At 44.7% G+C, this 23,266-nt stretch overlaps 1 protein-coding gene across 1 annotated transcript in view; it reads left to right on the top strand.

Moving 5' to 3' along the window:
- Window positions 1-23,266, top strand: part of wnk1b (WNK lysine deficient protein kinase 1b) — a 209,215-nt gene that overhangs the window by 120,261 nt on the left and 65,688 nt on the right. Inside the window, exon 6 of the mRNA XM_046336086.1 lies at window positions 17,730-17,818. Within this exon, the coding sequence (XP_046192042.1) occupies window positions 17,730-17,818 (89 nt within the window). The remainder of the gene's footprint in view (window positions 1-17,729; window positions 17,819-23,266) is intronic.

Here is a 23,266-nt window from a genome sequence, read left to right on the forward strand (position 1 = left end):
GCCACCCCACATCTCTTTATCTCCTCTGTATAGTCTCCTAGGTTCCCTCCTCCACCCCACATCTCTTTATCTCCTCTGTATAGTCTCCCTAGGTTCCCTCTGCCTCCTCCACCCCACATCTCTTTATCTCCTCTCCCTAGGTTCCCTCCTCCACCCCACATCTCTTTATCTCCTCTATAGTCTCCCTAGGTTCCCTCCTCCACCCCACATCTCTTTATCTCCTCTATAGTCTCCCTAGGTTCCCTTCCTCCACCCCACATCTCTTTATCTCCTCTGTATAGTCTCCCTAGGTTCCCTCCTCCACCCCACATCTCTTTATCTCCTCTATAGTCTCCCTAGGTTCCCTCCTCCACCCCACATCTCTTTATCTCCTCTGTATAGTCTCCCTAGGTTCCCTCCTCCACCCCACATCTCTTTATCTCCTCTGTATAGTCTCCCTAGGTTCCCTCCTCCACCCCCATCTCTTTATCTCTAGGTTCCCTTCCACCCCACATCTCCTCTGTATAGTCTCAGCCACCCCACATCCTTTAGGTCTCCCTAGGTTTCCTCCACCCCACATCTCTTTATCTCCTCTGTATAGTCTCCCTAGGTTCCCTCTGCCTCAGCCACCCCACATCTCTTTATCTCCTCTGTATAGTCTCCCTAGGTTCCCTCCGCCACCCCACATCTCTTTATCTCCTCTGTATAGTCTCCCTAGGTTCCCTCTGCCTCAGCCACCCCACATCTCTTAATCTCCTCTGTATAGTCTCCCTAGGTTCCCTCTGCCTCAGCCACCCCACATCTCTTTATCTCCTCTGTATAGTCTCCTAGGTTCCCTCAGCCTCAGCCACCCCACATCTCTTTATCTCCTCTGTATAGTCTCCCTAGGTTCCCTCCTCCACCCCACATCTCTTTATCTCCTCTGTATAGTCTCCCTAGGTTCCCTCTGCCTCAGCCACCCCACATCTCTTAATCTCCTCTGTATAGTCTCCCTAGGTTCCCTCTGCCTCAGCCACCCCACATCTCTTTATCTCCTCTGTATAGTCTCCCTAGGTTCCCTCAGCCTCAGCCACCCCACATCTCTTTATCTCCTCTGTATAGTCTCCCTAGGTTCCCTCCTCCACCCCACATCTCTTTATCTCCTCTGTATAGTCTCCCTAGGTTCCCTCCTCCACCCCACATCTCTTTATCTCCTCTGTATAGTCTCCCTAGGTTCCCTCCTCCACCCCACATCTCTTTATCTCCTCTGTATAGTCTCCCTAGGTTCCCTCTGCCACCCCACATCTCTTAATCTCCTCTGTATAGTCTCCCTAGGTTCCCTCCGCCACCCCACATCTCTTTATCTCCTCTGTATAGTCTCCCTAGGTTCCCTCCGCCACCCCACATCTCTTTATCTCCTCTGTATAGTCTCCCTAGGTTCCCTCTGCCTCCTCCACCCCACATCTCTTTATCTCCTCTGTATAGTCTCCCTAGGTTCCCTCCTCCACCCCACATCTCTTTATCTCCTCTGTATAGTCTCCCTAGGTTCCCTCCTCCACCCCACATCTCTTTATCTCCTCTGTATAGTCTCCCTAGGTTCCCTCCTCCACCCCACATCTCTTTATCTCCTCTGTATAGTCTCCCTAGGTTCCCTCCGCCTGCGCCACCCCTCATCTTTTTATCTCATCTGTTATTAACGGATGACCTTTCATTTTCTATTGTCTCTTTCCTCAAATTGGGTTGTTTCCTCTCCGGCCTGGTAAAATAGAAGCAGTCATGAGCTTCTGTCTGGTTTAGATGGAGCCGTGGCCACGGTCACATGATGCTACTGCTATAGATGGAAAAAGAGGAAGGATTTCTGACTGTCCCAAACTACACCCTATGTCCTATGTACAGTAGTGCACTACTTTTGACCAGGGCCCATGGCACCCTAGGGGACAAACCCAGAGGATCAGTGAGGGATTCTGTGAAGGTCACCAGTAGGGGGAGACTGTGGGTCTACTGTGCTGTGGTGTGTTCTTAGGTTTGCCCTCTACTTCTCTCAATATGTCTGCATTCCATGCTTCCTCAGCTGCTTCTGTAGATCACAGACGGTTCTGTGATTTGTCCAGACAGCCTTTACTGACCTCAAGTGTGGGAATTCCTCAGTCAACCAGTAAAGCCAGTATAGGCAGGCTAACCCCCACACTGGTGAAATCATTCTGCAGGAAGAGCAATCCTGAAATACTCCAAATACCATAGAGGTTTTACGCTACGAATCACTTTTCTTCAATTACCTAAAACCTAAAACTCAGTCCTCCAGTTGTCCTCAGTGTCAGCAAGGCTCTCTCTCTGTCATGTCTTCAACACACAGACAGGCCCCATCTCCCACTGTCACTCAGTGACTTCCCCTCCTCTGACTCCTCTGTACCCCCCTCCTCTCTGACTCCTCTGTACCCCCCTCCTCTCTGACTCCTCTGTACCCCCCCTCCTCCTGACTCCTCTGTACCCCCCTCCTCTCTGACTCCTCTGTACCCCCCCTCCTCTCTGACTCCTCTGTACCCCCCTCCTCTCTGACTCCTCTGTACCCCCTCCTCTCTGACTCCTGACTCCTCTGTACCCCCCCCTCTGACTCCTCTGACTCCTCTGTGACTCCTCTGTACCCCCTCCTCTCTGACTCCTCTGTACCCCCCCTCCTGACTCTGACTCCTCTGTGACTCCCTCTGTACCCCCTCCTCTCTGACTCCTCTGTACCCCCCTCCCCCCTCCTCCTCTCTCTGACTCTGACTCCTCTGTACCCCCCCTCCTCTCTGACTCCTCTGTACCCCCCCTCCCTCTGACTCCTCTGTACCCCCTCCTCTCTGACTCCTCTGTACCCCCTCCCTCTGACTCCTCTGTACCCCCTCCTCCTCCTCTGTACCCCCTCCTCTCTGACTCCTCTGTACCCCCTCCTCTCTGACTCCTCTGTACCCCCTCCTCTCTGACTCCTCTGTACCCCCTCCTCTCTGACTCCTCTGTACCCCCTCTGACTCCTCTGTACCCCCTCCTCTCTGACTCCTCTGTACCCCCCCCCCTGACTCCTCTGTACCCCCTCCTCTCTGACTCCTCTGTACCCCCCTCCTCTCTGACTCCTCTCTGACCGACTCCCCCTCCTCTGTACCCTCCCCTCTGACTCCTCTGTACCGACTCCTCTGTACCGACTCCTCTGTACCGACTCCCCCTCCTCTGTACCGACTACCCCCCTCCTCTGTACCGACTCCCCCTCCTCTGTACCGACTCCCCCTCCTCTGTACCGACTCCCCCTACCCTCTGTACCGACTCCCTCCTCTGTACCGACTCCCCCTCCCCCTCCCCCTCCTCTGTACCGACTTCCCCCTCCTCTGTACCGACTTCCCCCTCCTCTGTACCGACTCCCCCTCCTCTGTACCGACTCCCCCTCCTCTACCGACTCCCCCTCCTCTGTACCGACTCCCCCTCCTCTGTACTCTGTACCGACTCCCCCTCCTCTGTACCGACTCCCCCTCCTCTGTACCGACTCCCCTCCTCTGTACCGACTACCGACTCCCCTCCTCTGTACCGACTCTCCCCTCCTCTGTACCGACTCTCCCCTCCTCTGTACCGACTCTCCCCTCCTCTGTACCGACTCCCCTCCTCTGTACCGACTCTCCCCTCCTCTGTTACCGACTCCCTCCTCACAGGATATCCTGTCCTTCCTAAGGAGCCACAGAATCCCAGGGAGGGAGAGATGACACAGCCCTCATGTTGGCTGTGAAGGGCTTCCATAATGGCCTGTTGGAAAGGGGGCTGTGGAGAGTTGTAGACAGCAGCTGAAGGATGTCACCTCATTTAGTGCTTGGTATTCTAGTGGACAGGGGCTGACAAGAAGACATTCTCTGAGGGGAGGCTGGACTATGTTTTGGGGGCTGCCCTCCCTTTTACACCAGTTCATCCGTTAAGCTTTGATCCCTCCTTATAGTCCTGGAGGTGTTTTAATCACCCGACACAACTCTGCAATCAGAAACACTTGTAGGGCTGGCCGGGTGGATGGCCAGGTGGATGGCCGGGTGGATGGCCTGGCTGGGTGGATGGTGGCCTGGGTGGATGGCTGGGTGGGTGGATGGCTGGCTGGGTGGATGGCTGGCTGGGTGGATGGCTGGCTGGGTGGATGGCCGGGTGGCTGGCTGGGTGGCTGGCTGGTGGGTGGCTGGCTGGATGGCCGGGTGGATGGCTGGCTGGGTGGATGGCTGGCTGGCTGGCTGGCTGGATGGCTGGATGGCTGGGTGGATGGCCGGGTGGATGGCCGGGTGGATGGCTGGGTGGATGGGAAAAGTAATCAATGTCTTTTTGTGTTACTGCCATGAGATCTCATGCAGACAGATGTGACGGTCTTTTTTCTTCCCTTTGACTGATCTCTTCATTGTGATATGTGTTTACATAACCCTGCTGGTCAAAACCAGGCTCCCATGTACTCAGAATTACTCCATGTAATCAGTGGAAGTCTATAGTAAGGTTTTTAGGAAATCCCAATGATTTTTAAGTACAGGACAGACAGACGGCTAGTCAGTGAAGAACAGTGCTTATTGACCGTCATGGCTGATTGCGGTGGTGGGTGACCTCCGCTTTAGGGGTCACCACACAGGGTTGTCTGGGAGACGTAAATCCTGTGTTATGATAATGACAGAGCAGCTTCCCTGGACCCCCCGTCACTGTGACTCTACATGCCATTCTCCTGTGGGATCAGAGTAGGGATTTGTCATGGGAATACAGGACTATTAATACTAGAACCGTCTATCAGATTGGTATGGATTTTAGCTGCTGGGAACTAACGTGTAACCTATGGCATTTCCTTGGATGTGGTTAAGAGGAATCAATGTGAGCTGAAGTACCCAAGTGGACCAACTGGGAATCAATCCCGTTGCTCCAACTCAGTGATCCATCACATTACTTCTTGGAGGTATTTTGCTTTAGGAAAGTTGTGTGGATACATCATGTCAGGTTAGAAATTGGCTTCATGTGAAGTACTGAAGTTAAAAATGAAGTCCTTTGACTCTTAGACAGACTGTCAGTGACTGTAGAGCTGCAACCCAAGAAAATCATGTCTTGTCATGTTACACACACACACACACACACACACACACACACACACACACACACACACACACACACACACACACACACACACACACACACACACACACACACACACACACACACACACACACACACACACACACACACACACACACACACACACACACACACACACACACACACAATCCAGACCGCGTCTGGATGACGCTGATGGTATATAATGACCCAGCGTGCTCCCGTCTCTCTCCCCCGTCACTCTGTTCTCCCAGCTCTGTAGACCGACTCTTATTACAGCCTCCTGCCTCAGACTGTTACCCTCGGTGACCGTTCCACTGGCTGCGTCCCAAACGCCACCTATATAGTGCACTACAATTTGACCAGGGCCCATCTAGGAAATAGGCTGCCATTTGGTACACAGCAGCTTGATCCCAGTCCAGTCATCTGGTACACAGCAGCTTGCTCCCAGTCCAGTCATCTGGTACACAGCAGCTTGCTCCCAGTCCAGTCATCTGGTACACAGCAGCTTGCTCCCAGTCCAGTCATCTGGTACACAGCAGCTTGCTCCCAGTCCAGTCATCTGGTACACAGCAGCTTGCTCCCAGTCCAGTCATGTGGTACACATCAGCTTGCTCCCAGTCCAGTCATTTGGTACACAGCTGCTTGCTCCCAGTCCAGTCATTTGGTACACAGCTGCTTCCTCTCAGTCCAGTCATTTGGTACACAGCAGCTTGCTCCCAGTCCAGTCATCTGGTACACAGCAGCTTGCTCCCAGTCCAGTCATCTGGTACACAGCAGCTTGCTCCCAGTCCAGTCATCTGGTACACAGCAGCTTGCTCCCAGTCCAGTCATCTGGTACACAGCAGCTTGCTCCCAGTCCAGTCATCTGGTACACAGCAGCTTGCTCCCAGTCCAGTCATCTGGTACACAGCAGCTTGCTCCCAGTCCAGTCATCTGGTACACAGCAGCTTGCTCCCAGTCCAGTCATCTGGTACACAGCAGCTTGCTCCCAGTCCAGTCATCTGGTACACAGCAGCTTGCTCCCAGTCCAGTCATTTGGTACACAGCAGCTTGCTCCCAGTCCAGTCATTTGGTACACAGCAGCTTGCTCCCAGTCCAGTCATTTGGTACACAGCTGCTTGCTCCCAGTCCAGTCATTTGGTACACAGCAGCTTGCTCCCAGTCCAGTCATTTGGTACACAGCAGCTTGCTCCCAGTCCAGTCATCTGGTACACAGCTGCTTGCTCCCAGTCCAGTCATTTGTATATAATGTCGGGTATTTTCATCCCTTTGTTTGTTTGCTGGAGAGCTGGACTATTTAAATCTGCCAGACCGGACAGACGGATTCTTAAGAGCAATTTAAAAAAACATACGTTTATATATGAATTCTACTGTGAATTATAAAAGGAACGCACAGCTTTGAGAACTGACGTTAACGCCCAAATTATAAAGAGCTGGGAAGTCAAGTCAACGGCCGAGTGCAGTCAGAACGTTAGGTTGGAATAATACTGGGACATTTAGAACATGATGATCGTGCCCCTTTAGGGTAACAGCTGTTTGGAAAATGAAGAGCTGTTTGGAAAATGAAGAGCTGTTTGGAAAATGAAGAGCTGTTTGGAAAATGAAGAGCTGTTTGGAAAATGAAGAGCTGCTTGGAAAATGAAGAGCTGTTTGGAAAATGAAGAGCTGTTTGGAAAATGAAGAGCTGTTTGGAAAATGAAGAGCTGTTTGGAAAATGAAGAGCTGTTTGGAAAATGAAGAGCTGTTTGGAAAATGAAGAGCTGCTTGGAAAATGAAGAGCTGCTTGGAAAATGAAGAGCTGTTTGGAAAATGAAGGGCTGTTTGGAAAATGAAGGGCTGTTTGGAAAATGAAGAGCTGTTTGGAAAATGAAGAGCTGTTTGGAAAATGAAGAGCTGTTTGGAAAATGAAGAGCTGCTTGGAAAATGAAGAGCTGCTTGGAAAATGAAGAGCTGTTTTGACATTTCTGCATGTTTTGGTGGGATGGAGTTTTGGCCTTCCATGGTGACATCACCATGCGGTAAATGAGTTAATAGACCAATAAGAAAGAGTTCCAAACCTCTCTGCCAATAACGGCAGAAATAAAAAATGAATCCTCCCCACGCAGAACACTCCCAGACAGTTCTAGTAAAATTCTTGCTTGAGAAATGTCTCTTTGCTAAGAAGCTATATTTTTGCTTCTTTTTGACCATTTTAATTGAAAACAAATGACTGTAAGGCACTTATTTGTTCCCCAAAAAGGATTTGGTATTGAGATAAAAGCTGATGTATTGGACTTTTATAAGATCATAATTAGTCCTTTTCTCTTTCCACAATGGGGTGATTCCCCATTGACTAAGTGACAATTTGACTTAATTGGAAGACAGGATTCACCCTCACATACCTAGCTAGTCCACCCACACCGTCCTCACATCAAGTCTCTCCACCCTCCCTCTGCCTCTGGTCTTTTGTAAAGCATTGTAAATGTACCTTTTTAATTTCTCTCTCCATTGTTGGCTGTTCTGTGAGGGGGCAGAAAGGAACCAGCATGTAACCGACTTAATGGACCTCTATTCACTGTGAGAGTTTCACCCGTAATGAGGCCTTTTTAATCACCCTGTTATTGGAATACCGGTCCTCCTTAATTCCATTACCTCTTCCGCTGTCATCCCTTACTTTGTTTGGCCCCAGGAATCTCTAGGATGTGTGTGTGTGTGTGTGTGTGTGTGTGTGTGTGTGTGTGTGTGTGTGTGTGTGTGTGTGTGTGTGTGTGTGTGTGTGTGTGTGTGTGTGTGTGTGTGTGTGTGTGTGTGTGTGTGTGTGTGTGTGTGTGTGTAATGTTATATAAGCACAGGTTCTAGATTGGAGGGACAGGGGGGGTTGGTAAAGACTGAGAAGCCACTGTGTTGGGAACTGTAAAGGACAGAGCCTGCAGAACTCGATGTACCAGGTTACAAGAGTTTAGTGAGTCCAACTCTCTCTCTGTCGGACCTGTCTCTCACTCTCACATCCCGGTAAGTCTCTTTCTCAATCTCTTTTTCTCTCTTTCTGTCTCTACCTTTCTCTGGAACATTTTCTTCTCTACTGTTTTGACAGTTTGCTTTTCTTTTTATACGACTGTCTGATGGGGGGGGGGGTACTGCAGAGAAGAGACTGAGGTAGTAAGAGGAAGGGTTTGGTTCGTTGAGTTATTTCTATATTAGTCTCCGTGTTTGAGTCTGTGTTCTTGGCTCCCATTCCCATCAATGTTTCTGGGCTCAGGTTATATTGATCAACTTGGTATGAGGAGGATGACTTGCCTTGGGTTCAGGTTATATTGATCAACTTGGTATCAGGAGGATGACTTGCCTTGGGTTCAGGTTATATTGATCAACTTGGTATCAGGAGGATGACTTGCCTTGGGTTCAGGTTATATTGTATCAGGAGGATGACTTGCCTTGGTTCAGGTTATATTGATCAAGGAGGAGGATGACTTGCCTTGGGTTCAGGTTATATTGATCAACTTGGTATCAGGAGGATGACTTGCCTTGGGTTCAGGTTATATTGATCAACTTGGTATCAGGAGGATGACTTGCCTTGGGTTCAGAAAATGTATATGGATCAACTGGTATCAGGAGGATGACTTGCCTTCAGTCCCTGGTTCAATCAGAGTATGTCTGGTTATACAGTCAGTCCCTGGTCCTATCACTCTTAGAAACTGTTCAGAGTTATACATCAGTCCCTGGTCCTATCACTCTTAGAGTACTGTCTGGTTATACAGTCAGTCCCTGGTCCTATCACTCTTAGAGTACTGTCTGGTTATACAGTCAGTCCCTGGTCCTATCACTCTTAGAGTACTGTCTGGTTATACGGTCAGTCCCTGGTCTTAGAGTACTGTCCAGTTATACAGTCAGTCCCTGGTCCTATCACTCTTAGAGTACTGTCTGGTTATCTGGTTATCACAGTCAGTCCCTTTTCCTATCACTCTTAGAGTACTGTCTGGTTATATGGTCAGTCCCTGGTCCTATCACTCTTAGAGTACTGTCTGGTTATACAGTCAGTCCCTGGTCCTATCACTCTTAGAGTACTGTCTGGTTATACGGTCAGTCCCTGGTCCTATCACTCTTAGAGTACTGTCTGGTTATACGGTCAGTCCCTGGTCCTATCACTCTTAGAGTACTGTCTGGTTATAGGGTCAGTCCCTGGTCCTATCACTCTTAGAGTACTGTCTGGTTATACAGTCAGTCCCTGGTCCTATCACTCTTAGAGTACTGTCTGGTTATACAGTCAGTCCCTGGTCCTATCACTCTTAGAGTACTGTCTGGTTATACAGTCAGTCCCTGGTCCTATCACTCTTAGAGTACTGTCTGGTTATACAGTCAGTCCCTGGTCCTATCACTCTTAGAGTACTGTCTGGTTATACAGTCAGTCCCTGGTCCTATCACTCTTAGAGTACTGTCTGGTTATACAGTCAGTCCCTGGTCCTATCACTCTTAGAGTACTGTCTGGTTATACAGTCAGTCCCTGGTCCTATCACTCTTAGAGTACTGTCTGGTTATACAGTCAGTCCCTGGTCCTATCACTCTTAGAGTACTGTCTGGTTATACAGTCAGTCCCTGGTCCTATCACTCTTAGAGTACTGTCTGGTTATACAGTCAGTCCCTGGTCCTATCACTCTTAGAGTACTGTCTGGTTATACAGTCAGTCCCTGGTCCTATCACTCTTAGAGTACTGTCTGGTTATACAGTCAGTCCCTGGTCCTATCACTCTTAGAGTACTGTCTGGTTATACAGTCAGTCCCTGGTCCTATCACTCTTAGAGTACTGTCTGGTTATACAGTCAGTCCCTGGTCCTATCACTCTTAGAGTACTGTCTGGTTATACAGTCAGTCCCTGGTCCTATCACTCTTAGAGTACTGTCTGGTTATACAGTCAGTCCCTGGTCCTATCACTCTTAGAGTACTGTCTGGTTATACAGTCAGTCCCTGGTCCTATCACTCTTAGAGTACTGTCTGGTTATACAGTCAGTCCCTGGTCCTATCACTCTTAGAGTACTGTCTGGTTATACAGTCATCTACAGCAAAGAAAGATGTATACAAAAAGCTCCAAATCACTCAAAATGGGGCTGCCAGATTATCTATCTGTATGAATATCACCCAAAAGTATCAGAATCTCTCATGGCTTCACGTTGAAAACAAATTACTATCCAGTCTTCTGATTTTCTTTAGGAACGTTATATTATTTTTTAATTAAAAAATAAAATAAAACAGTATTTTCAGGTCAGTTAGTACATACTAGCAACACGCATAACCACTAAACCAGACAGGCAACCCAAGCCGTTAGTACATACTAGCAACACGCATAACCACTAAACCAGACAGGCAACCCAAGCCGTTAGTACATACTAGCAACACACATAACCACTAAACCAGACAGGCAACCCAAGCCGTTAGTACATACTAGCAACACACATAACCACTAAACCAGACAGGCAACCCAAGCCGTTAGTACATACTAGCAACACACATAACCAGTAAACCAGACAGGCAACCCAACGTTAGTACATACTAGCAACACACATAACCACTAAACCAGACAGGCAACCCAAGCCGTTAGTACATACTAGCAACACACATAACCACTAAACCAGACAGGCAACCCAAGCCGTTAGTACATACTAGTAAAACACACATAACCACTAAACCAGACAGGCAAGCCGTTAGTACATACTAGCAACCAAGCCGTTAGTACATACTAGCAACACACATAACCACTAAACCAGACAGGCAACCCAAGCAGTTAGTACATACTAGCAACACACATAACCACTAAACCAGACAGGCAACCCAAGCCGTTAGTACATACTAGCAACACACATAACCACTAAACCAGACAGGCAACCCAAGCCGTTAGTACATACTAGCAACACACATAACCACTAAACCAGACAGGCAACCCAAGCCAAGGACAAACTGACTTGAATCTACAGTTCAATACAGAGCCATAGCTGAATGGAACTCTTTACCAATCCATATTTATCAGCTGAATGGAACTCTTTACCAATCCATATTTATCAGCTGAATGGAACTCTTTACCAATCCATATTTATCAGCTGAATGGAACTCTTTACCAATCCATATTTATCAGCTGAATGGACCTCTTTACCAATCCATATTTCTCAGCTGAATGGACCTCTTTACCAATCCATATTTATCTCAGGCAAATCAGCTGTCCATACCAATCCATATTTATAGCTGAAGACCTCTGGATATATTTATCAGCTAAATGGACCTCTTAAATGTATTTCTCAGGTAACAGTAAATCCACCTACAATAACCAAAAAAATAAAAGAACATCTAATTGATAGACCATATGACTGGACAGGAAATAGAAAGAACATCTAATGTGATAACCATATGACTGGACAGGAAATAGAAAGAACATCTAATGTGATAGACCATATGACTGGACAGGAAATAGAAAGAACATCTAATGTGATAGACCATATGACTGGACAGGAAATAGAAAGAACATCTAATGTGATAGACCATATGACTGGACAGGAAATAGAAAGAACATCTAATGTGATAGACCATATGACTGGACAGGAAATAGAAAGAACATCTAATGCTATAGACCATATGACTGGACAGGAAATAGAAAGAACATAGACCTAAGGAAACCAGACAGAACATCTAATGATAGACCATATGACTGGACAGGAAATAGAAAGAACATCTAATGTGATAGACCATATGACTGGACAGGAAATAGAAAGAACATCTAATGTGATAGACCATATGACTGGACAGGAAATAGAAAGAACATCTAATGTGATAGACCATATGACTGGACAGGAAATAGAAAGCGTCAACTGAACGTCAAATGTGTTTCCTGTCAGGTATTTTAATTGTCTACTTGTTGAAAGTTTGAAGTCTTGTTTTGTGGTGGTTTGTAATGTCTTGTTAATTGGTGTTGGGCTCCAGGAAGATTAGCTAGCGTTATGGCGTTAGCTAATTGGATCCTAATTATTTTATTTTATTTTTATACAAATGACTTGGTATCAGGAGGATGACTTGCCTTGGGTTCAGGTTGTATGGATCAACTTGGTATGAGGAGGATGACTTGCCTTGGGTTCAGGTATATTGATCAACTTGGTATCAGGAGGATGACTTGCCTTGGGTTCAGGTTATATTGATCAACTTGGTATCAGGAGGATGACTTGCCTTGGGTTCAGGTTATATGGATCAACTTGGTATCAGGAGGATGACTTGCCTTGGGTTCAGGTTATATTGATCAACTTGGTATCAGGAGGATGACTTGCCTTGGGTTCAGGTTGTATGGATCAACTTGGTATCAGGAGGATGACTTGCCTTGGGTTCAGGTTATATTGATCAACTTGGTATCAGGAGGATGACTTGCCCTTGAATCTCACTGCCCTGATGTTGGGCTGGACTTATTCATCTCAACAACTGGATCCTCTTGATGTGGACTTTATTCAAGTCCTGCGTTTCAAGACTCTTAGAACCATTTGTCCTCCCCGACCAGAACCTTTTTGTTTAAAGGTGCAGCTGATAAAATGCTGAATGGTGGAAATACAGTATTTATTTGGCCTGATTTGGATCAAATGAGCTGTTAGTCTTATTTTCTATAGATGCTGCTTCCATCTGCGTCTGAAAGGATGGCAAAAGTATTGGTATTGAAAATAGACTTGTCACCAAGTTGTGAGAGACTGGTTGTTTACATGTTTATCTCAGGGGAAAGACACCCAGCTGTTCCTGATTTGATCCATGTTGTCCAGTAAAATGTGTTTGTATGGTAGGCTAATGGGGCTCGCATGTTGTGTGCACATGTATGTTTCTATGTTGTCCAGTAAAATGTGTTTGTATGGTAGGTTAATGGGGCTCGCATGTTGTGTGCACATGTATGTTTCTATGTTGTCCAGTAAAAGGTGTTTGTATGGTAGGCTAATGGGGCTCACATGTATGTTTCTATGTTGTCCAGTAAAAGGTGTTTGTATGGTAGGCTAATGGGGCTCACATGTATGTTTCTATGTTGTCCAGTAAAAGGTGTTTGTATGGTAGGCTAATGGGGCTCACATGTATGTTTCTATGTTGTCCAGTAAAAGGTGTTTGTATGGTAGGCTAATGGGGCTCACATGTTGTTCACATGTATGTTCCTATGTTGTCCAGTAAAAGGTGTTTGTATGGTAGGCTAATGGGGTTCACATGTATGTTCCTATGTTGTCCAGTAAAAGGTGTTTGTATGGTAGGCTAATGGGGCTCACATGTATGTGGAACTATGTTGTCCAGTAAAATGTGTTTGTATGGTAGGCTAATGGGGTTCACATGTATGTTTCTATGTTGTCCAGTAAAATGTGTTTGTATGGTAGGCTAATGGGGCTCACATGTATGTTTCATGTTGTCCAATGTTTGTATGGTAGGCTAATGGGGCTCACATGTATGTTTCATGTTGTCCAGTAAAAGGTGTTTGTATGGTAGGCTAATGGGGCCATATTTGTTCACATGTATGTTCCTATGTGTCCAGTAAAAGGTGTTTGTATGGTAGGCTAATGGGGCTCACATGTACCAACCTATGTTGTCCAGTAAAAGGTGTTTGTATGGTAGGCTAATGGGGTTCACTGTATGTTTCTATGTTGTCCAGTAAAAGGTGTTTGTATGGTAGGCTAATGGGGCTCACATGTATGTTTCTATGTTGTCCAGTAAAAGGTGTTTGTATGGTAGGCTAATGGGGCTCTTTACATGTATGTTTCTATGTTGTCCAGTAAAAGGTGTTTGTATGGTAGGCTAATGGGGCTCACATGTTGTTCACATGTATGTTCCTATGTTGTCCAGAAAAAGGTGTTTGTATGGTAGGCTAATGGGGCTCTAATGTATGTTTCTATGTTGTCCAGTAAAAGGTGTTTGTATTACTAATGGGGACATGTTGTTCACATGTATGTTCCTATGTTGTCCAGTAAAAGGTGTTTGTATGGATAGGCTAATGGGGAAACATGTATGTTTCTATGTTGTCCAGTAAAAGGTGTTTGTATGGTAGGCTAATGGGGCTCACATGTATGTTTCTATGTTGTCCAGTAAAAGGTGTTTGACTGGTAGGAAATGGGGCTCACATGTATGTTTCTAATGTTGTCCAGTAAAAGGTGTTTGTACTGGTAGGAAATGGGGCTCACATGTTGTTCACATGTATGTTCCTATGTTGTCCAGTAAAAGGTGTTTGTATGGTAGGCTAATGGGGCTCACATGTATGTTTCTATGTTGTCCAGTAAAAGGTGTTTGTATGGTAACTAATGGGGCTCACATGTTGTTCACATATGTTCCTATGTTGTCCAGTAAAAGGTGTTTGTATGGTAGGCTAATGGGGCTCACATGTATGTTTCTATGTTGTCCAGTAAAAGGTGTTTGTATGGTAGGCTAATGGGGCTCACATGTTGTTCACATGTATGTTCCTATGTTGTCCAGTAAAAGGTGTTTGTATGGTAGGCTAATGGGGCTCACATGTATGTTTCTATGTTGTCCAGTAAAAGTGTTTGTATGGTAGGCTAATGGGGCTCACATGTATGTTTCTATGTTGTCCAGTAAAAGGTGTTTGTATGGTAGGCTAATGGGGCTCACATGTATGTTTCTATGTTGTCCAGTAAAAGGTGTTTGTATGGTAGGCTAATGGGGCTCTACATGTTGTTCACATGTATGTTCCTATGTTGTCCAGTAAAAGGTGTTTGTATGGTAGGCTAATGGGGCTCACATGTATGTTTCTATGTTGTCCAGTAAAAGGTGTTTGTATGGTAGGCTAATGGGGCTCACATGTATGTTTCTATGTTGTCCAGTAAAAGGTGTTTGTATGGTAGGCTAATGGGGCTCACATGTATGTTTCTATGTTGTCCAGTAAAAGGTGTTTGTATGGTAGGCTAATGGGGCTCACATGTTGTTCACATGTATGTTCCTATGTTGTCCAGTAAAAGGTGTTTGTATGGTAGGCTAATGGGGCTCACATGTATGTTTCTATGTTGTCCAGTAAAAGGTGTTTGTATGGTAGGCTAATGGGGCTCACATGTTGTTCACATGTATGTTCCTATGTTGTCCAGTAAAAGGTGTTTGTATGGTAGGCTAATGGGGCTCACATGTATGTTTCTATGTTGTCCAGTAAAAGGTGTTTGTATGGTAGGCTAATGGGGCTCACATGTATGTTTCTATGTTGTCCAGTAAAAGGTGTTTGTATGGTAGGCTAATGGGGCTCGCATGTTGTTCACATGTATGTTCCTATGTTGTCCAGTAAAAGGTGTTTGTATGGTAGGCTAATGGGGCTCACATGTATGTTTCTATGTTGTCCAGTAAAAGGTGTTTGTATGGTAGGCTAATGGGGTTCACATGTATGTTTCTATGTTGTCCAGTAAAAGGTGTTTGTATGGTAGGCTAATGGGGCTCACATGTATGTTTCTATGTTGTCCAGTAAAAGGTGTTTGTATGGTAGGCTAATGGGGCTCACATGTATGTTTCTATGTTGTCCAGTAAAAGGTGTTTGTATGGTAGGCTAATGGGGCTCACATGTTGTTCACATGTATGTTCCTATGTTGTCCAGTAAAAGGTGTTTGTATGGTAGGCTAATGGGGCTCACATGTATGTTTCTATGTTGTCCAGTAAAAGGTGTTTGTATGGTAGGCTAATGGGGCTCACATGTTGTTCACATGTATGTTCCTATGTTGTCCAGTAAAAGGTGTTTGTATAGGCTAATGGGGCTCACATGTATGTTTCTATGTTGTCCAGTAAAAGGTGTTTGTATGGTAGGCTAATGGGGCTCACATGTATGTTTCTATGTTGTCCAGTAAAAGGTTTTGTATGGTAGGCTAATGGGGCTCACATGTATCCTATGTTGTCCAGTAAAAGGTGTTTGTATGGTAGGCTAATGGGGCTCACATGTTGTTCACATGTATGTTCCTATGTTGTCCAGTAAAAGGTGTTTGTATGGTAGGCTAATGGGGCTCACATGTATGTTTCTATGTTGTCCAGTAAAAGGTGTTTGTATGGTAGGCTAATGGGGCTCACATGTTGTTCACATGTATGTTCCTATGTTGTCCAGTAAAAGGTGTTTGTATGGTAGGCTAATGGGGTTCACATGTATGTTCCTATGTTGTCCAGTAAAAGGTGTTTGTATGGTAGGCTAATGGGGCTCACATGTATGTTCCTATGTTGTCCAGTAAAAGGTGTTTGTATGGTAGGCTAATGGGGCTCACATGTATGTTTCTATGTTGTCCAGTAAAATGTGTTTGTATGGTAGGCTAATGGGGCTCACATGTATGTTCCTATGTTGTCCAGTAAAAGGTGTTTGTATGGTAGGCTAATGGGGCTCACATGTATGTTTCTATGTTGTCCAGTAAAATGTGTTTGTATGGTAGGCTAATGGGGCTCACATGTTGTTCCTATGTTCCATGTTGTCCAGTAAAAGGTGTTTGTATGGTAGGCTAATGGGGCTCACATGTATGTTTCTATGTTGTCCAGTAAAAGGTGTTTGTATGGTAGGCTAATGGGGCTCACATGTATGTTTCTATGTTGTCCAGTAAAAGGTGTTTGTATGGTAGGCTAATGGGGCTCACATGTACATGTATGTTCCTATGTTGTCCAGTAAAAGGTGTTTGTATGGTAGGCTAATGGGGTTCACATGTATGTTCCTATGTTGTCCAGTAAAAGGTGTTTGTATGGTAGGCTAATGGGGCTCACATGTATGTTCCTATGTTGTCCAGTAAAAGGTGTTTGTATGGTAGGCTAATGGGGCTCACATGTATGTTCCTATGTTGTCCAGTAAAATGTGTTTGTATGGTAGGCTAATGGGGTTCACATGTATGTTCCTATGTTGTCCAGTAAAATGTGTTTGTATGGTAGGCTAATGGGGCTCACATGTTGTTCACATGTATGTTCCTATGTTGTCCAGTAAAAGGTGTTTGTATGGTAGGCTAATGGGGTTCACATGTATGTTTCTATGTTGTCCAGTAAAAGGTGTTTGTATGGTAGGCTAATGGGGTTCACATGTATGTTTCTATGTTGTCCAGTAAAAGGTGTTTGTATGGTAGGCTAATGGGGTTCACATGTATGTTTCTATGTTGTCCAGTAAAAGGTGTTTGTATGGTAGGCTAATGGGGTTCACATGTATGTTTCTATGTTGTCCAGTAAAAGGTGTTTGTATGGTAGGCTAATGGGGCTCACATGTATGTTTCTATGTTGTCCAGTAAAAGGTGTTTGTATGGTAGGCTAATGGGGCTCACATGTATGTTTCTATGTTGATCCAGGTATGCTTGGGGCCCAGGTTTACTGAAGTGTCTCGAGACAGACTTTGGCTACATTGGGCTGAGCCGGTGACAGACTTCCAAGTCTGTCTCAGCTAGAGCTTCTGGCCTGCCACACCACACACTCCCTGAGTTAAATCAACACGGCTGGTTACCCTGGCTGTTTAGAGCTCACTGGGGCCCACAAAACACACAACACACACACTTTTATGGTCTCTGTCGTAAGGAAAATGACCCATTGCTACACTCAACCAGAATTGAAAGTTGTTTTTTAACTGAGACCCCCTCTTTTTCTCTCCCTTGATTCCTTGGCCTTGATCTTTCCACTAGACGCCCCCCTGCTCGATAATGAGGTGAAATGGGGGTCTCTGTTTGGCCTCATGCTTCAGCTGGCACATTGATTTAATGTTCTCCTGTGTTTCTGCCCCCACAGGGAGTCAAGCCGGCCAGCTTTGACAAGGTAGCCATACCAGAAGTGAAGGAAATCATCGAGGGATGCATCCGCCAGAACAAAGATGAGAGGTGAGCTAGGGGGTGTGTGTGTGAGCGTGTGCGTGTGTACTGTACACACATTGGGGTGCTGTTAGTCCTTTCATCTGTCATTCACACACATGATGTTCAGAGTCTGAGAGTCTGAGGGCCTGAAGGCCTTGGCCAGCCTGCTGCTTAGTTCTCCCTGAGTACTTAGTCCTACAAACAGGCCCCACACACACACTGCCACTCTGAATCGCCACATAAATCTCCCACAGTTTGTGGACAGTGTTTTCCTTTTCCACTCTCTGTTCCTGTTGAACCAAAACAAGAGGAACTGAACCTGTATTACTGTCTCTAGTTGGCGACTACCTGTGTCTGTCAAAACCCCTCATCACTGTTTAAATATGAATGTCACTCATGGTTGCCTTGACTACGTGTCAGTTTTTGCCTAGAGCAGTATCCTTCAAAGTCGGGGTCGTGACACTGAAGTGGGGTCGCCAAAATAAAATACAAATTAACAGTACCAAATATTTTATGGGGCAAGAAACAAAAGTTTTAGAGAAAAAATCATTTTAAAGATACAGTTGTATGGAATAAATGTATTTATTGGTTTATTTTCATTTGGATAAGAGTTCAAAATGCAATGAATTGAAGGTTATTTGTTGATTTTTAAGGTTGTCATTAGATTTGGGATGGGGTCGCAAGAGATTTTTGGGGAAAATAATGGGGTCCCCTGACATTCTACTGTAAAAAATGGAGTCCCCGCTGAAAAAGCTTGAATGCCCCTGGCCTAGAGGGGGAACAAAATTATTTGTTTTGAAGGACACTTATTTTGTCCATCAGTTTTACTAGTCATGAAGATTTACAGCCTTCATGTTTAACTACGTGTCAATCCTTAGAAGGCTTTGTTGTTTTTCTGAAATCTTTTACTACATCTCAGTATGTGTAAGATATATACTGGGTGTCTTTTTAAAGTTTGCATTTGAAGGTCAACTTTACTCAGTGAGGCCAGTTGAGTAGTGAATGATTGTGTCAATGAGTGAGAGCTGGAAAGACTGCTGTCTCACACACAACTGACAAATCAATATATCCCTCTGCTATGCTGCACTGTGTTTGCACTATGAAGGCCATCCAGTCCTTGAACTAAGGGCAACCATTTTGCATTAGTGCATTGAAATATGAAATGTGGGGGAGGAATGCAAGCAATATTTGGTCATTTGTTGTCAGATGAATCCCCGGTGTGATGTGTCACTGATGATGCAGTGGAAAGACTGATGGTCACTTGGCTGTCTTTCTCTGGTGTGAACTGTTTAACAATGCATGAACACTGGGAGATGGTAAAATCCCCGTTGCATAAATGTGCTTTTAGTAGCCAAGCCGGCGGTTGTATTAATACATCTATGCTGTCTCCTACTAGTAGGATTCATCTCTATCTTTAATACATCTATGCTGTCTCCTACTAGTAGGATTCATCTCTATCTTTAATACATCTATGCTGTCTCCTACTAGTAGGATTCATCTCTATCTTTAATACATCTATGCTGTCTCCTACTAGTAGGATTCATCTCTATCTTTAATACATCTATGCTGTCTCCTACTAGTAGGATTCATCTCTATCTTTAATACATCTATGCTGTCTCCTACTAGTAGGATTCATCTGTATCTTTAATACATCTATGCTGTCTCCTACTAGTAGGATTCATCTCTGTATCTTTAATACATCTATGCTGTCTCCTACTAGTAGGATTCATCTCTATCTTTAATACATCTATGCTGTCTCCTACTAGTAGGATTCATCTCTATCTTTAATACATCTATGCTGTCTCCTACTAGTAGGATTCATCTCTATCTTTAATACATCTATGCTGTCTCCTACTAGTAGGATTCATCTCTCTATCTTTAATACATCTATGCTGTCTCCTACTAGTAGGATTCATCTCTCTATCTTTAATACATCTATGCTGTCTCCTACTAGTAGGATTCATCTCTATCTTTAATACATCTATGCTGTCTCCTACTAGTAGGATTCATCTCTATCTTTAATACATCTATGCTGTCTCCTACTAGTAGGATTCATCTCTATCTTTAATACATCTATGCTGTCTCCTACTAGTGATTCATCTCTATCTTTAATACATCTATGCTGTCTCCTACTAGTAGGATTCATCTCTATCTTTAATACATCTATGCTGTCTCCTACTAGTAGGATTCATCTCTCTATCTTTAATACATCTATGCTGTCTCCTACTAGTAGGATTCATCTCCTACTAGTAGGATTCATCTCTATCTTTAATACATCTATGCTGTCTCCTACTAGTAGGATTCATCTCTATCTTTAATACATCTATGCTGTCCTACTAGTAGGATTCATCTCTATCTTTAATACATCTATGCTGTCTCCTACTAGTAGGATTCAGTATCTTTAATACATCTATGCTGTCTCCTACTAGTAGGATTCATCTCTATCTTTAATACATCTATGCTGTCTCCTACTAGTAGGATTCATCTCTATCTTTAATACATCTATGCTGTCTCCTACTAGTAGGATTCATCTCTATCTTTAATACATCTATGCTGTCTCCTACTAGTAGGATTCATCTCTATCTTTAATACATCTATGCTGTCTCCTACTAGTAGGATTCATCTCTATCTTTAATACATCTATGCTGTCTCCTACTAGTAGGATTCATCTCTCTATCTTTAATACATCTATGCTGTCTCCTACTAGTAGGATTCATCTCTATCTTTAATACATCTATGCTGTCTCCTACTAGTAGGATTCATCTCTATCTTTAATACATCTATGCTGTCTCCTACTAGTAGATTCATCTCATCTTTAATACATCTATCTTTAATACATCATCTATGCTGTCTCCTACTAGTAGGATTCATCTCTATCTTTAATACATCTATGCTGTCTCCTACTAGTAGGATTCATCTCTATCTTTAATACATCTATGCTGTCTCCTACTAGTAGGATTCATCTCTCTATCTTTAATACATCTATGCTGTCTCCTACTAGTAGGATTCATCTCTATCTTTAATACATCTATGCTGTCTCCTACTAGTAGGATTCATCTCTATCTTTAATACATCTATGCTGTCTCCTACTAGTAGGATTCATCTCTAGTAGGATTCATCTCTATCTTTAATACATCTATGCTGTCTCCTACTAGTAGGACTCATCTCTATCTTTAATACATCTATGCTGTCTCCTACTAGTAGGATTCATCTCTCTATCTTTAATACATCTATGCTGTCTCCTACTAGTAGGATTCATCTCTCTATCTTTAATACATCTATGCTGTCTCCTACTAGTAGGATTCATCTCTATCTTTAATACATCTATGCTGTCTCCTACTAGTAGGATTCATCTCTCTATCTTTAATACATCTATGCTGTCTCCTACTAGTAGGATTCATCTCTATCTTTAATACATCTATGCTGTCTCCTACTAGTAGGATTCATCTCTCTATCTTTTATTGTCTTTCTAATAAAAGTCTGCGTTTTGTATTATAGACATAATATCATACAACACCCTGCGACAACAACCAGACTACACCCTTGAGAAAAGAGAAGTGCAGTAAAGCTTTTAATATGTGGCTAGGATGTTATTCCCACGAGCCTAAGTATAATCAAGCCATGTTTTTCCCCACTCTGGGTCCTTAATGATGCATGGTTGAGGTTTTAGACAGAACAATGGATAAAAAGACTGTGTTGTCTAACAACATCATTTGTATGTTTACTATTTAAACTAAAGCCTTGGGGTTTTCCCCACTTTGTCATTATCCTGGTACTTGATACTAATGTTGCCATGGTTGAGGTTTAACTCAACGATGCATGGAAAGGCTGGCTATACTGTGCAGACATTCTCACTGTGTTTGTTATCAAGACTATAGCCTTGTTTTTTCACACTGATTTATATACAACTCTGTCTAAAGTACCAGAAGAATGACAGGTTCATGATTGAGGTTAACTTAACGATGCATGAAATGTATAACTTAACTATGCGGTCGGTCTCAACAATAATAGTATGTTTGCTATTTAAACTAGACTCACTAGTGCAGGGCTCTCCAACCCTGTTCCTGGAGAGCTAGCGTCCTGTAGGTTTTCACTCCAACCCTGTTCCTGGAGAGCTAGCGTCCTGTAGGTTTTCTCTCCAACCCTGTTCCTGGAGAGCTAGCGTCCTGTAGGTTTTCTCTCCAACCCTGTTCCTGGAGAGCTAGCGTCCTGTAGGTTTTCTCTCCAACCCTGTTCCTGGAGAGCTAGCGTCCTGTAGGTTTTCTCTCCAACCCTGTTCCTGGAGAGCTAGCGTCCTGTAGGTTTTCTCTCCAACCCTGTTCCTGGAGAGCTAGCGTCCTGTAGGTTTTCACTCCAACCCTGTTCCTGGAGAGCTAGCGTCCTGTAGGTTTTCACTCCAACCCCGTTCCTGGAGAGCTAGCGTCCTGTAGGTTTTCACTCCAACCCCGTTCCTGGAGAGCTAGCGTCCTGTAGGTTTTCACTCCAACCCCGTTCCTGGAGAGCTAGCGTCCTGTAGGTTTTCACTCCAACCCCGTTCCTGGAGAGCTAGCGTCCTGTAGGTTTTCACTCCAACCCTGTTCCTGGAGAGCTAGCGTCCTGTAGGTTTTGACTCCAACCCTGTTCCTGGAGAGCTAGCGTCCTGTAGCTTTTCTCTCCAACCTGGAGAGCTAGCGTCCTGTAGGTTTTTTCACTCCAGGCGCAGAGCTAGCATCCTGCATTAGAGCATTCACTGTCCTGTGGACCCAGTGGTGCCTACATCTAGCCACCTGTAATTCAATAGTACTGGTAGCTTGTTGATATAGTCAGGTTATTACAACTGGGGCACCCCTGCACATCAACTCAGGACTGGTAGGTTTTCTCCAGGTATATAGTCATGTTAGAGCCCTGCCCTGCAGCATTCAACTGTGTGGACCCAGTGGTGCCTACAGTGTGTTAGCCACCTGTCACATCAACTCAGTACTGGTACCCCGTCTATATAGTCAAGTTATTACCTCGTACCCCTGCACATCAACTCAGTACTAGGTACCTCGTACCCCTGCACATCAACTCAGTACTGGTATACCTCAAGTCATTACCTCGTACCCCTGCACATCAACTCAGTACTGGTACCTCGGGTATATAGTCAAGTTATTACCTCGTACCCCTGCACATCAACTCAGTACTGGTACCCGTGTATATAGTCATGTTATTACCTCGTACCCCTGCACATCAACTCAGTACTGGTATATAGTCAAGTCATTACCTCGTACCCCTGCACATCAACTCAGTACTGGTATATAGTCAAGTCATTACCTCGTACCCCTGCACATCAACTCAGTACTGGTATATAGTCAAGTCATTACCTCGTACCCCTGCACATCAACTCAGTACTGGTATATAGTCAAGTCATTACCTCGTACCCCTGCACATCAACTCAGTACTGGTATATAGTCAGTCATTACCTCGTACCCCTGCACATCAACTCAGTACTGGTAT

The sequence above is a fragment of the Oncorhynchus gorbuscha genome, unplaced genomic scaffold, assembly GCF_021184085.1.
Source record: "Oncorhynchus gorbuscha isolate QuinsamMale2020 ecotype Even-year unplaced genomic scaffold, OgorEven_v1.0 Un_scaffold_925, whole genome shotgun sequence".
In the NCBI taxonomy this organism is placed as follows: Eukaryota; Metazoa; Chordata; class Actinopteri; order Salmoniformes; family Salmonidae; genus Oncorhynchus; species Oncorhynchus gorbuscha.